Below are 18989 nucleotides of genomic sequence, written 5' to 3' on the forward strand. Positions count from 1 at the left end.
TGCGTACAATTGAATTTCCATTTAAATTGATCAGGATTTCGTGGAGAAAACTGGTTGAGGATTATTTCCACATACTGATGGTGCTGGTGTAGAATAAAAGAATAAAGTAATGAAACCTATGTGACACACAGGCTACATCCCAGAAAGAATGGAAAATGAGAAAGAAAGAAAGAAAGAAAAATGCGTTTTAAAATGAAGTGAAATATTGCTTGAAACCGCAGTAGGTGTTTTTATTAATTTGGCATAATTTTCTAGAAACTGCAAGAACTAAGTATCTCACCTCCACCTTCTTTGTTGTTTTCACCAGAGCTGTGCTACATGAGCGCTTGGCTCAGGGTCTTTCAAAGCTGGTAGGCATGGCGCCTTTCAAAAAGGGTTTTGGAGTGACTCATTTTTCTAATTTAAAGAAATACTTTATAAAAAAAAAAATCTATTAGAAAAGTTTGACTTGTTTTTAGCCATGGTTATTATTTGATTAAAGCAACTATCCTTAATACATAAACCTCACATTTTCTGAGGACTATAAAAACGTGCTGTTCCTAAGATGTATTTCAACAACGAAGACAGATGAGACACTGGATCAGAAGCAAGGCTGAAAGCTTCCATGCTAAGCCATTCCTCAGACTTTGAGCCAGGTTTTGTCAAATGGAAATTATTGTTTTTAATTGATTTCCCATTAAACGAGGCAGTAGTGTGCAGTTTAAGCACCTTGAGCATTATGTAGTGTTTCTATAAATAGATATTTGAATGGAAGGAATCTTGTATTTGGTGGATTTTTTTAATGCATCATAGTTATATAGAAAAAACGATACCACTGTTGAACAGCTGTTGTACAGAGTAGTTAAGATTTTTGTTGCAAATGCCAAGTTTTTAATGCTTGATTAGGATCATGTAAAGAATATCCTCTGTGTGCTCCAGTCTCAATACTGAAGTACTTTGCTCGGGGAAATAGGCAATAAAAGAAATTTGGGACAGTAAAATAATAACTGTGTTTTGAAAAAATGGCTTTAGAATGGGTCAATAGTCATCTGGTCTGGTGCTGGATCAAAAAAGACTAGCAACAGTCAACTGGCTAGATTGTTGGCAGGTGTGAATTGACGTAGCACTGGCTTCCATAGCATACTTGTGTATCACTTAACACCAGATGATGATCTCTTCCAGTGGGATCTGTTTTCAGTATTTGTTTTCCATTTTCTATTTGTTAAACTTGAATGTTTTAGAATCCAATTACTGTTTTTCGTATTATTATTATTATTTGGAATAATATTTTAAAATTTAGCAATAACCAGAAATGGATGATTTTCTTAACACATTTTTGGTACTACTGAGGAACTGTACTGTTAGTTTGCCTCCTATAGCCCTTTGGTGAGAGCCTCCTACGCTAATGGTGCCAGACGTTTCTGGTCAGATACATTAGATCAGTGTGGGTGCTTTGTATGGGATGGGTGAGTCACTCAAATTTAATTTAAAGCTGAAGCTGGATGTGAATCTTCTACAAGTTGTTGAAAATCTGAAGTAAAATAAGTTATTTTAGTCTAATCAGATTTGTCAGAATTCAAAATAGCCACAAATCTGTAAAGTTGGGAAGAGTTGCTTATTTTTCTATTGGGCTGATCTTTCTCCCCCATTGTTAGGCATACTAAAGTGCTGTTGAAGGGAAGAAAGGTAATGCACTAATAGCTACCACATTATGCATTAATGGCTTATTTGACTGATACATTTCAAAGTTAATCAAAGTTATGCTCAGGTGACACTTCAAAGGCTCTCCTAGATAAATTCAGAGGAATTTGTGGTGCAAAGGTGAAATCAGCAATGGGAAAAATGTTTTATGTTCCAGCTGTGCTCCTAAAAATGCTGGTGGTGTTTTGCTTGTACCAAGGCCATTAGCCTGATTGTATTCAGACATTCATCATGATCTGTTAATTTTATTATAGCTCAGAAGAATGCTAACGATGTAATGGGACTGGCAGAAGGTGAAAAGAAAAGGAGGAAAGATAAGCTAGCTACAAAGTGATGGTGGAGGGATTACTTGGGAAAGATAAACATACATGTATCAGGAGGGCAGGATGAGATGCACTCGGTGGTTTTTAGAAGTATTAGCAAAGGAAATGGTTAAACCTTTCTGACACCCAAACATTTTATATGTTTGGAACTAGAAGAGGTGACTTGGTAGTCAAATACGTAGTCAGTATGGAGCAGTATTTTTTAAAAAGAAAATAACATTTTTCCAAATTGGAGGCTTCCCTGATTTGGCTTTGGTATCAAAGAAGGTATCACAATGTGTATTGGAAGCAGAATTGTGAAAACTTGGGTAAAAAAGACACCTGGTGGGTTAATAACATGAGGTGGTGCCACCGAAGATCTGTAGAAATTTTGGCAGTGTTTGAATTTGATGGGTAAGCCCTCTGCAGCTAACAGCTAGATTTCGGTGAGGGTTTTGCTCCAGCGCTGCATGGGCCGATGGAAAATCACCAGCACCGCAAGAAGTGCGGGGAACCCATCAGTTTAATGGCATAACCTACCAGACAGAGCCACAGCTTGACTGGGACTCTTGCAGGTTTATTTTTTGGGAGAATTAATTAAAATATTGTGGTCAACTTCAGTTACGTTAGTTGCTTAATAAAACTTTACAGAACTGTTATATGAAATTGAAAGAAACCTCTAGGATCATTTGGGCAGGCCTCAAGGAGTCAGCTACCCAAATGTATGCATATATGTTCGTTGTGGTGGTGGTGGTTGGTTTTTGTTTTCAACAAAAAATACGTTTAGCAAAGAAAAATAGCTTCAGTGATAAACATGGGTTTAGTGCCGAGGAATAACACCCATTCTGGCTCAAGTGAATCTGGAGAGCAGTTTCTGGCTGAATAAATAAGTGAAGCAGGTATTGTGGAAATGCCCAAGTGAATGGGATGATATTAGCTTAGTATTTTGAGTTGGTGAGGTTTTGTGAAGCTGGAGTTTGTGTTCTCCTCCAGCGTGGGCACCCCAGCTGCGCAGGTCTCTCAGCCTGACAGAGAGTGCTGCTCCTCATGCCAAGAGCTATGCAGATATGTGCTGTGCCCTGAGCCGGGGCAGTGGGGGCCCACACATCCCACCGGCATAGCCAGCAGCCCAGCGTGCTATGGTGGTTTTACTGGGGTGGGCAGCCAAGCTCCACCACAACTGCTCACTCACTCCCCATCCTCAAAGAGGAATGGGGAGAAAATACGATGAAAAGGGCTCAAGGGTTGAGATAAGGACGAGGAGATCGCACAGTAATTATCGTGATGGGCAAAACAGACTCAGCATAGGGAGATAGTAAGATTTATTGCTAATTGCTAACAAGCTAGAGAAGTGAGAAACAAAGGAAAGAAACCAAAAGCACCTTCCCCCCCATCCACCCTCTTCCACCTCCTCCCCCCAAGTGGTGCAGGGGAAGGGGGGAATGGGGGTTATGGTCAGTCTGTAGCGCTTCTTCCCTGCCGCTCCTTCTTGGCCACTCTCGTTCCCTGTGCTGTGGGGTCCCTCCCACGGGATGCAGTCCTTGCTGAACTGATCTGGCGTGGGCTGCCCACAGGCAGCAGCTCTTCAAGAACTGCTCCAGATATGGGTCCGTACCGCGGGGTCCATCCCTTAGGAGCAAACTGCTCCAACCTGGGTCCCCCACAGGCAGCAGCTCCTGCCAGGTCACCTGCTCCTGCGTGGGCTCCTCTCCACAGGCTACAGGTCTGCCCCGGAATCTGCTCCGGCAGGGGTCTTCCACAGGCCACAGCCTCCGTCGGTGCAGGTCCACCTGCTCCGCTGTGGTCTCCTCCGTGGGCTGCAGTGTGGAACCCTGCTCCACCGTGGTACTCCATGGGCTGCAGGGGGACAGCCTGCTTCACTGGTCCTCACCACAGGCCGCAGGGGACTTCTGCTCCGGTGCCTGGAGCACCTCTCCCCCTCCTTCTCCACTGACCTTGGCGCCTGCAAGGCTGTTCCTCACTCCTCTCACTCTCCCAGCTGCTGTGTGGCACAGCGTTTTTTTTTTCCCTGACTTAAATATGCTCTCACAGAGGTGCAAAACAACATCACTTATTGGCTCAGCTCTGGTCAGCAGTGGGGCCCTTACCAAACATGGGGCAGCTTTTAGATCCTTCTCGCAGAAGCCACCCCTATGGCCCCCTGCTACCAAAACCTTGACACGTAAACCCACTACGCGTGCAGCTCTGCCTTCCACCATCTTCCTTGTCCCAAATGCAAGGTTGTTGCCTGCAGGACTACAATGATGTCGTGTTGTGTACATGCCCAAGGTTTTTTCTGTCTGTGGGAAGCAGCCCCTTGGAATCAGGGAGGGAAAAGAGAAAGGCTGGTACCATGTACTACATGCACTCTTGGACTCTGCCTCGCCTCTGAGTCCCTCTTTGGTTAGCAGAGGAAGATGAAGTCAGTTGATGATGCCTCCCCTAACGAAGCATGATTTCCATTGCAACAGACACATAGGTGCAAATGCATCGCTTGAGGCAGTGCTGAGACTTAGGCATGACAGGTGCTTATTCCTCCTAAACTTGTCCAGATACCACTGTGTTCACAGATGTTCATTTTCATTGTGTGTCAAGCCAGACATTTATAGTGTACTGTCTGCGGTCATGGACTGTAACTTGAGCTGGCTAGTGCTGTTTTTATTGAAAGGCTGTTCTTCACATAAATTTTAGAATTTTTGCATTTAAAATTTTACTTTTCTTGCCTATTTTTTTATAAACATCAATTCCATTTTAATAATAATAATAAAAATCCATCAAATATTTTGTGCCAGTGATATCTTGGCACATTTGCTATACCTTTTTTTTTTTTTTTCATTGGCAGACAATTGTATTTATGTTCTAATTTTTAAAAGTTAAAATTACTAGGAAATAAAAAGAGTCTCCAGTTGTATAAATTGCTCTGTTGCTGACTTTGAATCAGCTGAAGAAAAGAAGGTTACCTTGATTCTAGGTAGCACTGATACCAGGTGTGTGCATGTTCCTTGGCAGTGTAAAGAGAAGTAACTTAGATGAATTAAAATTTGCAAGGCCAGATTCTGCTGTCAGACATGGCCATGTAACTTCCATATGTTCGGAAGGAATAAAGCTTGGGCAGTGTTTCACTGCAATGGTGGATTGTTATGTAAAGAGTATATTCTGAAAATGAAAGAAGAATCTTCAGCATACTGCTTCAGAAACAAATATTTGAATTGTTTTCCTTTGGAGGTGTGTTTATCCTTTGCAATGTAAAAGGATTAATAAGATTAGATAGAACCACTGCAGAAATGAAAAAAAAAAAAGTATAACTAGATTACTTCGACTTTATTTAATGCAATGTGCACATAGAAAATATTAATTATGAATTATGCTTGAGCCTGGAGAATCCAGAAGGACTTGGGGGCCTTGGAAAAACAGTTGGTCAGTTACTGTAGGTCACAGGAACAAAATGGTGCCAAGAATCTAAGTCAATGTTTTAATTGCCTTTAAAGGTGGTTTCAGTATCAAAATGAGCCATTTATGCTTTTCCAGAAATGCATTATCTCAGCCCAGCAATGAAGCGGTTTGCTCATGGCAGGCGTGCAGCCAGTGTGAGCGTGCATCAGCTGGCAGGCTGATAATTTCCTGGTGTATTGCCAATGCTTCGTTAATTTACTGAAGTGTCAAAGATTTGTTAAAAACGTGTTTTTCAAGTGTTTTCCAAAAGTGTGTAGGGTGGTTTCTTTGCTTTACGGACTTAGCTTCACTAGCAGTTAATTTTAAGAAAACTGTGGTGGTAGCAGGCAAAGAGAAGTACTGCGTGACGCCATCCCTCCAAATATTTCATGCCTGCGTATCTCAGGTGAAATTGAGGCATAGATAAGGGTAACTCTTTCAGAAATGCAATGTCATCTTCAGACACAGTGCATTTCAAGGAATTTGTCCTAATATCTCCAAATACAAAGGGATACTTCTAAAATATTCCATCCTAAACACTCGCTGCTCCATCAGCACAGTGCTGTGCTGCTGCTGTTCTAATGTCATGTTCTGAAAGTACGAGAAGAAAAGTTGGCTGAGACATCGTATTCATTGAAATAGCTGCATCGAAATGCGGCAGTGGAAAGAAGCTCTGAAAGCCTCTTACATTGTGTGACACTGTCTGGTGCTCTGACGGTGCGTGGCTGAAGGAGGACCCGCACAACTGATTTACAGCTTTGGTGTTTTTCTTACAAGCATACTCTGAGTAGGGGAGACACCATCTAAAACCATACAAAATTATGGGTCCGTGATCCTGTTTCTAATTTTGCAGTGCATGACCGAAAGAATAATTAAAAAAAAAAAAAAAGTCTCCCAGCATAGAATCTAGTTTTCTAGGTAATTTATATCTGCATCTACACAACAGAATTTGAGTTTTATATTAGGTGCATTGAATGTTTTGCTGATCTGGCTTCCACATACCTGCTTTAATAATTCTTTTTTTTTGTTTTGTTTGACAAACATCCAAAGATGTCATCCTGTTTTCGCATCAACATCTCTAAGAAAAACTTTAGCTAACTCCCTCAGTTATCACAAAAGAGAATGATGTTCATGAGGAGAAAAAAAAAAAAAGAAGAAATTCCAAATCTGTTGCTAACAACTACAACAAAAAAAGAATCAAGGTCAACATTTAGTTTTCAAAAGGTTTGTTTTCAAATCCCTATGAGGCAACACAATTCCAGAGCACTCTTGTCCCAGAGGGGAAGAAGCTGAGGGAGAATCACACGCGAAGGCTAAATACTTTCGCCAAGTACACACCGAAAGCCTCTGGAAGATTTAGGAAAGAGATCCAGGTCATTTAAATGCTAGTTCTGTGGCTTAACCACGGAAACATTCTTCATCTGTAAACACGCCTGCTTTTTGAAGTAAAATTGATATTCGTTTGGCAAAGGGCCAGGAAGAGCACAGGGCCTCTGACAGAGTGTGAAGACAGCCCAGATGCAGCCCGCTGCCTGCTGCCTTCCTCCCGCCGCGGGCCGGTGCTCCTGGAAGGCCTGGCGTTGGCCTCCTCAGGCCTCCTCCGCAGGCCTCCAGCACCTCCCGGCCCTGCCTGAGCACTGAGAAGCGAACTGAGGGCTGCGAAGCTCTGTGAGGTACAGCCTTTAGACACTGCAAATATTCGCTTCCTCTGGGATCGCCTTCTTTCAGTCCCAGATGCTCGTTGCCGTCCTCGGGGAGTTCTGCAGTCAAGCTCTATGGATTTATGACAGAAGTAGTAACTAAAGGTATAAAAATTGGTTGTTCTCTCAGAGAATAAATCAAAACCTGTGCTAAAGTTTTGCTTCTGATTGTGCAGGGTTAGGGTTTTCCCTTTTAGCAATAGCACCATTTTCTGCCTCAGATGTCTGAAAAGCCAACAGGGCCAAGATCAAGTGCCCGCCACTCTGAGTTCTTCTGAGGAGTGCTTAAGGATTTCATTTGGAAGGGGGCTGAGCAGTAGGTGGCATTAAAATGTCATTTTGTTCAGCTGGGCATTAAGAATGTTGCAGGGGCTAATAAATGATGAATAGATGTTAACCAGTGTGCTTGTGCAGTATAACTGCCTTAAGCCTTGGTGATTCATGAACTGTGCGTAGTGTGACTTGTTGTACCTTCCACGTAATCCTTTGATTTTTTGTTTAAGCATTGAAAAACAAAAGTGGGTATAATCTGTATAAAGAATAAAGTAAGGAGTTTTCGCTGACCAGCTCTCACTCGCCAATTTTCATGCAAAAATGTATATTGTAACTACACGATGCTGAAAGAAATGGAGGGAGGATATCTGAGTTGGGACTTTTAAAGTAGCAGGGACGTTACTGAGTTAGTCTTTTCTTCCTCTGACTTAGTCTTGATCCAGACAGCATGTTTAGTGTACTTGGCAGTCCTCTGTCCTCCTTTAAAGTAATGGGGCCTCTGTCCTGTGGGCAACTTTCAGTAAGTTTAAAAACAGAAACTGTAGCTATAGAAAAATGATCTTAGAAGAGGGAGGGGAGCACTTTTTTTTTTTTTTTTTTGGCAACAGCAATGAATATTTTGATCTTTTTATTCTTACATTGTCTGCAGTTGGTAGGAACAGGGTGCACAGGAAATGGTCTATGAGCCAGAAATAGTGGTACACAAGAGCATGAGCTCAAGGCTCAGAGAAGGAGAAACAAGAAACAACAAAACTTTGCAACAGACTGTCAGAACACATGTGCCAAAAAAGAAAAAAGAAAAGGGAAATGTGTTCCAAAAAGAAACCCTTCAGGCTGGGTTCTTTGCTGGTGCAGACTGACTTTGTTCTGCTGTAGTTTAACATAAGGACCTTAATTTATGCCAGCTCATGCTCTGCCCCTCACTTTTGGGATACATGGTGTGATTAGTTTCCACGAAAAATTTAAGGTTCTGAGCCTCGATGTTTATTGTGTCAGAATTGTCTCTTGCTTCTCTTGCTGCTCTGCTGTGTTGCAGATTGAAGGATGTGTGATTTCAGGGGTAGGAGTACAGCTTTGATCTCTGTATTAGGCACTAGAAAGAGTTTTGGTCTCACCCGTCCAATATACTCTGGTGGTTTGTTGTGAAGCTTTTTTTTTGTTTGCTTAGTTCTTTTTTGTTTCCTGACTTTGTTTGCTTGTTTTCTGATGGCTGGCTTGTTGAGGAAAACAGCATATACATGGACTTGGAGATTTCAGATGGGGGATGAACAAAGCACAGATGGCTGTTTGGCCAGGAGCAGTGTTTATTCCAGAAGAGTTGTTACCGTGATTCTAATAGAAGATAAAGCAGTCTGTGAACCTCCCCCCAGCCATGTCTTTGGTTCAATTCATACCCCTCTTTTAAAACTCTTGGCTTTGGTCTCACTGAATCAGCTACAAGCATCTTTATACATAGATGGGGGATACAAAGCCAGAACTCCTCTGGGGAGAGCTTCATCTGGGACCTCTGGTGCATCGGCCCTCGCTGCAATGACAACCCGTCTTTCCCCCTCCACAGAACTGACTTGCAGTTGCCATAAGATCTCTTCTTACTGGTTCTCTTCTTACTGTTTCTTTCAAATGTAGTCACTTATCCATGTTGCTTTTATATAATTTTGTATCTGCTGTTTCCTTGAAAATTGTCTCCTATAGAAAAACTGATTCTGCTGTTCTAGTCTAGTTCTTCATGTGATTACTGCTGTGGAACAGTGTTTTTAGTGGCATTTTGATCCTCTGAAGGCCACTTGAAAAACTGCATGTGTGACCAAAGCTTGTCTGTTTTTTCCAAGCATAGGAATTGTTCTAATTAAAACCCCCTTTTCTAGAAGTCTTGCTCCCCTTTGCATGTGCCCACACACAGAGCAGTCTTTTACTGTAACTGCTATACTGCGAGGACAAAGGCATAACAAAGTAATTAAGTATTTAACTTGTACTTGCTTTTGGAATCTGCTTCAGATCTGAACAAGGTTTTTCTGCCAAGGCTTGCATTGCAGGTGACCTAATAAAAGACGTTACTTCTATCTGTAAAACTTGCCCTGCCTCAATGTGTGCACGTGTGCGTGCTTATATAAAATGTTGTTCCCATTACTTCAAGCACTCTGAAGCTAGCATTTGAAGGCACAAGTTAAAATACAAAGTAATGTTATGGCTGTCACAGTAGCATGTAGGAATAAAAAAGAAAAAGTGGTAATATATTGAAGCATAGGATGAGAATGAGAAGCTGGTGTTGCCAGCTTGTAATAAGTTATGGAAGCATATATGTTAAGTGTTTCAACTATGTTGAATCTGAGCCCAGAAAATTAATAATGAGAAATGTGAAGCTATTGTGGAAAGGAAATGATTCAGATCTACTTTATTTAATTTATCTTGAAATATCCTTTTTTTTCTTTCTTTCTTTTATTCTGAGAGAAATGACAGCTCACTAAAGAATTTGCTTATTTTGTAGAACTGTTACTCCATTAACTCCACAGAGCTAATACATTCTTTTTCTACAGGCACTTTTGATACTGTCACTTAAAAGCACACTATTGGTTATCTGATTTAAAGAAGACAACTGATGGATTAGAATTAGGCAAAGCCTTCATTGACCTTCTAAAGTTAATTAATAAGAAATCAGTAATTATATTAATATTGATTATAATATAAATGTGTTCTTTATTTAAATAGATGTGTCCTGAAAGCAGCAGAAATATTAGAGAGGTGCAGTGTGCATCGTACAACAACAAGCCATTTATGGGTCGATTTTATGAATGGGAACCTTTTGCAGAAGGTAAGGGAAGACACCTTGTTTTTACTTTTATTATACTGACTGTGTTTTGGAAAAGCGAAAGCACTTTTCAGCTAGTGGAAGCCATGGGACTTTGACTGAGTCTTGCTGATTCTGCTTTGTTCATCTGTAGAGTTTATTCATTGGTCAACAAGTAAATAAATAGCTCTTTTTTTGGGGGGGTATTTTACAAGAATGAAAGCATGCAAGTCCTACTTTGACTGGTATACTTTTGCACCTATACAGTGTTGCAAGAGTATTTCAGCTACATCACTGTTAAATGTCTTCTATGTATTTGTTTGATTACAAAGGCTTAGTATAGGTCTATTTTGGTAAATGGAGTCAAATTTTTTAATCCCAGTTTAGCATGTGACTTGAGGTCCTGATGCGTTCATTTCAGGACTCTCTGGTTGTATATAAATTTTCTAAGTGTTTGACAGTTGGGATGGTGACTGGGGGAGGGATACCTGTGCTATGGACTTGCCCATCTGCATGTTGAACTGATTGTTCTGGAACACAAAGCAGCAGCTCTAGTAGGGGCCTGCCACACCGTCAGAGCCCTAAATTTGAAGAATAAAAACTCAGTAATTTATGGGCTATAACCTTTTCCTGGAAACATGTTTTGTGAAATAATTACTTGTTTCATTTGCCTTTCTGTAAGCAAGAGCTGGGCCTGCCTCAGCTGAGATTTGCAATTATTTGTGAGGTAAATAACTTAATCTTAAAATATGTTTCATGGCTGGATTCAGCAGAATCTAGTTTGTCTTAGTTTTTAAAATAACGTTTTTAAAAGGTTGTTTTCTACGAAAAGGACCACAGAGGAATTACACAGAAATATGTATACATACTGTGCAATAACTACCTTCATTATTGCCGCACCGATCTGTTGCTTGGCATGAATCACTGTTATGGTTACCTTTATGAGATACCCTTACTAACAGGCTGTGTGTGCTCTGCACTGTGCGTTCTCTCCTATGGTTTCCCTTCCGAATAGGGGCACAGAATCCCACCTTGAAATTTAAAAATAGAGGATATAGGTCCAACTACTTATCCCTTCTGTATTTGAGAAGAACAAAGAAGAAGGAGAATTGATCTCTATTTTTTGAATTCTGTCTTGAATATCACTTTTATTGCCTTCTGTGCAAGTAGCTACAGATAATACAAGTCAACACAAGTAATAAGTTATGTCATGGCTTTTAATGTCTTACTGTCAGTGTTTACAGGGATTTCTCTTTACAGGAGACTTCATTACAAATAAATGTGTACTGTGGTTTATCTTAATGTTGACACCCTGCCCCATATTTCCTAAAACTTATACATTGGCATGAATTTCTCAATTATGTGTCTTCAGCATCAGTGATTTACTCTAGGGCTACCAGGATTCCGTGTATGTTTGGCTTGCTTTCTGTCTTGAACTCATCATGCCAAGTTGCTTTCCCAGGTCCAAAATGGAGGCAAAGTAGGATGAGGTATGTAAAAGGAATGGGAGAATTCCATTCATGATGGGGAGATTCCTTTTGCAGAGCTGGGTGTTATATTTGTATTTCTCCTCCATTTATCCTAACAGAAGGAGAAAAGGGTGATAGTTACTGGTGATTTTTGGTCATTAATACAGTGAAGTCATGTGTACCCCAGTGTATATAAAGCCTGCTAGTAGGTTTCAAAGTGTCAGCAGTGAAAAGCACATCAGGATTAAAGCTGCAGCTGGATGAGTCAGCTGGAAGACAGCGCGAGCTGTTTAATATCTGATTCCCAGTTGATCACATGTTTATTTCTAATGTAGTCGTGCCTCAGTCCTGGTTGTACCTGGTGTGGGTATATGGAAGAGTTGCAGAGCTATGCATCTTTATCTCAAAGTATGACCATTCAGTGTATGCTCTGTTAATTAAAGTCATGTTAGGCATTGTGAAGTTCTCCCCAAAAGGAAGTTACAGAGCTGTAAAATTTTGGCACTTTGTACCGTGCCTGTAAGCAGAAAAAAGAGCTCAGTACTCCAGCAAGCAGAGGGCTGAAGACATTGCAGACAAAATGACTTCTCTTACAACTTGGCCTTGAAGACTTAAGATAATCTTAGCTTCGAAGCATCTCTTTTCCAACTGCCATTGGCAAAGCGCAGCCAATGCTGAGCCAGCTCAGCTCACCTCTGTCTCCTCGCTTCCTGCACAGCAGCTTTGACTCACGCTGCCCTGTGCCAGGAAAGATGGATGACTCAAGGGATTTAAAACACGCCACAATCATCTCTTTTTCCCCTCCCCTGCACAGCACAGCTTGCTCCTAATATTTGTGTTGGATCAATAAGGGCAGCTAAACTGTAATTTACAGCTCTTTCTTGATGGTGAGTTAAGTATAAAAATTATTATTTTTGAAAAATAGCATATTTTTATTTCTCCCTTGATCAGATTGGTGCAGCTGCATTTCTAACCCCCCCCTGTTTTATCTGCTACTACTCCAACACAAACTTCTGTCTTATTAAAAAAGCCATATTAAAGAGACTATAAACTCCATGAATTTAGAGTGTCTAATGAAAAAAAGCAAACTAGTTTGTGTTGGAGAACCACTAGCACAGAATGACTTCAAGGGCAGGATTTGAGAGGAAGATCCAGATGTGACAGAGGGAAAACATCACACTGATATGATCGTAAAACCTGTAAGGAAATTTAAATCTACAAAAGCAATAAATGCTTGAGTGATTCAGATAATTCACCTCTTCAAATTTGAACTCTTTGTTTCAGCTTTATTTTTAATTGTGTAAAAAAAAAAAAAACTTAACCTAAAGAAAAGCATTCAATATTTTGATCGCTATATGCAAAGAGTATATTTCAAGGAGAAAAAATATTGTTTCCTTGATAAGTGCAATTCAATGAAAATCTGACCACAGGAGTCTCTCTCTTAGTGATGAACAGCTGCATTTTTGAGAGGAGGGAGATAACTGAAGATTTATTGACAGAAATCCTGTATAAGTTTAAAGAAGAAATAAAGTCCTCTCCAGAAAAATCTGTCTGATGCTTCATCTCTGTGAAGATATCTAGGATATCTTACGCATCCAAAATAAATTGTGAAATATAGTATTTCAAATCAATGGCCACAGAAAATCCTGAACAACTGCAGGCCTTCTTGCTTTGAGTTCTGTTTGGACTTCCTGGTACTCTTCCCCTAAAAGACGTTTTGTGTCAGTGCTCTATCCTGAGGCCTGACTTGCATTCAGAGGAGAACTCACTGTAGATGCAGAAGATCTGTGCATGCTGTAAAATCCTTTTTGAGTTCACTTTTCTTTTAAAATACCTTCTAGTAACCTGGCATCTAGCTACAGGTGCTTCTCAGTTACAGCTGTGTGAAATATAAGCTCTAAAGAAAATTAAGCCTCTCTCTTCCACAGCTGTCTAGCAAATACTGCAACTTCAGTATTTTGTGTCAGAATAGAGGCGCTTATGATTTAGACTGAATTCACCTTTGCTATTAGGATGGAGACTGAAGACTGATGCTGCTACATTTATTTATTTGTGTGTTGTGTTGCTGGATTTGTACCAACAAATATGACTTGGTTTTCATGACAAAGTAGCTTCTTATAGGAGATCAAAATGGAGGCCCCAATATAAAATGCCAAGTTGCTAGGAAACTTCTCCAGTCTGCTGGTAATTGATGACACTGTAGGCTCTGAATAAGCTTTGATTAATATCATGTAAGTATAACATTGAAGAAAAGCCTGATTGTTCATTTAAAAATCATTTTCAGTTATGGAGAATTGCATTAAGCACTTCTGGAATGGGAGCACGCAGAGGTCAGAGAGGAGTGACTTCAGAGAGTTTTTACAGGGAGTGTAGTTGCAAGGACGGTGCAGACACTACCTGCAGACACTCAGCCAGCTGTAGGCACAGAGCAGTCTTGCTGATGTTTCAGAGTTTGGGAGGGTTTGGCTCATTTCCTCAGGCATTGTGCAGACAAGGATATGTAGGCTTGTGAGGAAACTGTTCATTCAGTACTGGCCTCATTAAAAGATGTTTTGTTGAGCATCGTCCATTCAGCTGATCAACAGAAATCATCCTCCAAACCTCAGGAAAATCCTTTATGGGAGTGTTTGAGAGTCTGCTGGATGAATGCCAAAATTCTGCCAAGTAACACTTTTGTTGTCCTGTCAGATTTCCAGATGTTGCCTGTAAGTTTTCTGTTATTATGTGTGACTATTTGCATATAGCTACCAAATATGCACAGGTAATTTTGCAGAAAGTTTTGGGGCCAGATATAAATGTGGCCTCTTGGGTGTTGTTGCAAATCAATGAACGTTCTGGGCCAACCCTGAATGTATTATACCATTTTTCAGTGGTTTATTGTGTTGGCTTTTTTTCCCCTGTTTATATGTATATAAACAACTTATTATATATGTGTATAGTTTATATGCACATTATTACTGCAAGCATTCATTGATTTCATTGTTAGATGGCTTAATATAAAACTATTTTAGTAACATTGTAGAATTTGATATATACAGAGAAACATAGGGTTAAGTGTCATCACTTTAGGTTAATTGGTAGTGGAACTTTAGAGTAATTATAGAATTCATCCTTGAGTAAGATTATTAAGGTAGGTCCTGATGTAGGTATGTTACCTGGATGCCTGTGATTTCTTGACTAGAGGAGTTCTGTCCTTCAGGAACAAAGGTAACGTAGTCCCAGTTTATGAATTGTTGGTCTTTCCCGATTTGTTACTGCCAGCTCATTGTGACTGAGGATATGCTATGCCAAACTAGTGTCCTTGTAGGTTTTGGTGCAATACTTTGAGAACGTAATTTTTCAGCGAAAAAGTCCTATTGTATTATTTATAATTCCTCTGGTAAAATACTTCTGGTTAGTGGATACACAGATGTTTGTATATATACAGAATATCTCAAGAAATATTCCAGCTGTGCTGCAATTCATCCAGCTGCAGGGTATTATATTCAATGAGGCAGCTGCTTCATTTCTTCATTTGAAAATGAAAGTCTTCATTTCTCATGGCAATACACCACACTTCTCTGCTTTTTGCCTCCACCTGTTAGAAATGTTCTTGATTGCTTTTATGACATTTTGTGGTTACTTGTCCTTGAAGCTTGTACTTTAATTGCATGCACTGTATTTTCTATGACTTTTTTTTTTTCTATTCCTTTTTTATATGAACTGCTGTTGCCAGACACATTCATTGAACAGGCAACAGTTTTGAGGGTTTTGAAATGCAATGACTATAAGATGTTTTATTTATTGATTAGCTACAACTCAAATAGCGCACACAGCTCTAATGGTAATCAGCATATGGGTAATAACAGAACTGGCATTCTTACATTTCATCACACACACAAAAAAATAAATTCCCCCCTGCTTTTTTCCCGTTTGTATGTAGAAAGGAACTGTCTAGGATTTGGTCTCAGTTCCTTTCTGCAAACCAAAAGTCTGCCTATGCTTATCATTTAAATTAAGTGTTAAATAACTGTGTTGATATATTTGCCTTCTACGTGCTGTTCACATGTATATTTATGATCTATCGTAAAAAGTTGAGATGTAGGAAATAAATTTAGGAAAAACTTTTGAAAAAATTATTTTGTTTTGTATTTTATGAGAACTCACGGCTTTAGGTCTTCAACAACTGCGTGAGCTGATATATGAAACATCCTGCAATTTGCTTTGCTTGGCCTTTTCTATGATCTGTTTGGCTACTTTATATTGGATTGGTCTTAATCTCTAGCTGATCAGGAACAGTTGCTTAGCAAAGGAATGACGTTAAACTGAACAGTAAACCAATAGTAGATTAGTACAAGATCAGACATCCTGAAGCATATATCCGAAATTATTGACAGGATCTTAAGTACCATATATAAGGTATATAATTTCTCTGGAATTTTGTTGAAATTTGAGCTCCAATTTCCTTTAAACTCATTGAAAATCCTATCCAAGACAATGAAGTATCATTTTTTCGTGTGTTACCAAAAATTCTATTTCATTTTAACTTAAATCTCTTGGAAATGTTGCTGGCTTATGAAACTGGAATTTATTCAAATACAATCAAACATGAAGTTAATTTATATTATGACCCTTTCTTCCCTTTATTTAATCCTGACTTGTGAGTGGATCACTATAGAAAGCAGATGGAAGCTAGCAAAACTTTAAAAGTATGGTTCTGCTAAAGTATCTGAGGCATTTCTTTGACTTCATCAATAAATTTACTTCCTGAACATCTGTTGTGTTGAGCTTGACCTGGAAATTGTAAATATCCTGTGTATTACTGAAATATGTAACTACTTCTATAGAAAGCTTTAATAAAAAGTGTTTAGATACTCGCATATATGGAAACGTAATGCTTCAATGTGGCAACTTACCTTTTATAATTATTCTTGATGTATTTATTGATATACATGTTTTGATTTGTATTTGTAGAAAGATTAACAATATCAGAGCCTGGCTTTTTTGTGGGATTCGATGGCTTGTTCAAATCATAACGCACGTGTACTGTTGAATGTACTGCGTTAAGTGGGGATGCTAATATAGTACATGAAGTTCACCGTTTTCCCTTAGTAGGCCACATGCACCGCATGTTGTAATATTTCTAGTTACTTGTGTGTACCTCAATTTCCCTGCTGTTCTACTTGCTATTTGTAGGGAAAAATGGATTAAGAGGAATCAGAGCAAGCAGTGTTTATAGACAGATACCTGGATGAGCCTCCAGAATTGGAAAGGGTTGTTAGTGCAGTATGGGAAATGACATCCATTGAATGATATCATTCAGGAGTAAACTCATACATCCCAAGGGTGATGTAAACATACACCATGTAAACTGAATGTATTTTTAAGAAGACAGCAAAGGGAGAGATTTGAGACAAACTGACAAGCCGTAGCTGTTCGTACTCTTGCAGGTTTGGATGAATTTAGCCTAGCTTTGTGTAGACGAGACATTGCCTTCTGAATCCAGGTAACCAATACTTGCTGCTTTGTTCTAGAACACCTCACCTGCCTGGATGCGTTAGTCATGAGTTGTGGAAACATCTCTGGAAGAATTTTGCCCTCATTTCAAAGCACGCATCTTAGGTTCCTTTGGTGGGAGCAGAATGTTAGGGACAGATGTTGTGGCTTTCAGGCTCAAATTTAGAAACAAAATTGTATCCAGATTGTGTGGTAACAAAGATGATTAGGCTGGAACAGAATGTGGAAAGATGATTTGATTTTTGCAAAGCGCCCATGGAAGTGATTGGCATAGACCCTGTTAGGCCTACTTTGATAATATAAGTCTCAACCCCGTCCCATTGCTACCAATAGCAAGACTGCCAGGGGTTCAGGTCAGTATTCATGTCTGCTGTTGTATCATCAGATTACTGTGAGGCTGTGAAAGCATTCCTGAGAAATGCTGTGCAAATGCATATATTCATGATTTGAACTGAAAAAAAAATATAGAAGAGCCCACAGTGCTTTCCCTACTGAAATGTTGTTGTACTTTATTTGTTCTTCTGTACCTGGAGTTGTGCAGTAAAGTTGAGATTCCAAGCTACCGGAGAGATACTACTAGTGTTTTGTGTTTTTTTTGTTGTTGTTGTTTTGTTTCGTTTTTAGTTTTACTTCTATTGAAATTTAATAAAATTAACATTACTTGAACTGACCTCCAATATGACAACAACATATTAAAGCAAAATTTAACCTCTGAGTACCATATTTCATCTGTCTTCATTTCTTTAAAAATGTAGAAGAAATTAACTTTGAATCCTAGCATTAAGCAAGCTCTTGACAAAACCTGGTGTTGGAAACCACGGGGCTGCCCATCTAACAAAATTATTTCTCTAATAATTTGTCAAGTCATGCAAGAAAAATACTTAAAAAAAAAAAAAAAAGTTATCCTAAACCTCTTACAAAAGCAGATTCAGTGGAATACTTTGCAAAAAAATCCAGCCTAGTGGTGTAAAAAAAAAAATTATCTTCATCACAGCTTTCTCAATGTCTGACTTAGCTGTCAGGCAAAATCTGTAATAAGCAGGGCGAGATGAACAAATAGTATATGACCTCACATAGTCTGTAACAGTCTTTGGACAAGATCTGTATTGCTTATAGAGCGTCATAGTGCCCAGTGGGTGCACAGAGTGGTCTGAAGCTTGCTTCAAGTTGATAAGTGGGGAGTTGATCCTTCTGATTTGGGGAGCAGCCCGAATCCTATAAAGGTGAGCCTGGGGATACCCTAGAAGCATGAGTCCTGCTAGGAGTCAGAGGGTGTTGTGATGGAGGTGCTCATCCAGTAGTACAGATTGGCACAGAGCAGGGTTGTGTAAATGAACATTCCCCTGAAGTTCCCTCAGCCTCAGGCAATGTCAGGGATTGGTGTTCATTTTCTCTGTGTCCTCTGATGTGGTTCTTCTGCCAAGAATAGCTTTCTCACAGCCCAAACCTCTGCTATTATGATTTAAAAATAATTCTGCTAGAATTGATGGAAAAGAGGAATCAAGGGTTAAGTGGCACCATTGTACGGTGGTAGAACTATAATCTTTTTGAATCTCCATTTCGTTTCATCAGGTCCTTTTGTATGTCGAGTTTGTCAAGATAAGGGAGAGAACAGGGGCAAATGAAATATCTCAACTTGTCTCATCAAAAGCAAGCTTTCATCCCACTATTTAGTGCTGCTGGCGTTGGTGTCATTACTGTATACAATTATAGAGTAAGTGCTTTGGGATGCTTTAGACTATTTTGAGATGATATTGTAATATTTAATAAAATTGAAAACGTTGGGCTCACAGTATTTTGCAGGTGTGCAATTCCTGCACAAACCCCAGTGATCCTGTCATATCTTCCAGAT

General features: G+C 39.6%; 1 protein-coding gene across 3 annotated transcripts in view; it reads left to right on the forward strand.

Moving 5' to 3' along the window:
* Positions 1-18989, forward strand: part of THSD4 (thrombospondin type 1 domain containing 4) — a 299851-nt gene that overhangs the window by 69175 nt on the left and 211687 nt on the right. For all 3 annotated transcript variants that reach the window (XM_013177461.3, XM_048060302.2, XM_048060303.2), the window contains exon 6: positions 10094-10196. In XM_013177461.3, the coding sequence (XP_013032915.1) occupies positions 10094-10196 (103 nt within the window). The remainder of the gene's footprint in view (positions 1-10093; positions 10197-18989) is intronic.

The sequence above is a fragment of the Anser cygnoides genome, chromosome 11, assembly GCF_040182565.1.
Source record: "Anser cygnoides isolate HZ-2024a breed goose chromosome 11, Taihu_goose_T2T_genome, whole genome shotgun sequence".
In the NCBI taxonomy this organism is placed as follows: domain Eukaryota; kingdom Metazoa; phylum Chordata; class Aves; order Anseriformes; family Anatidae; genus Anser; species Anser cygnoides.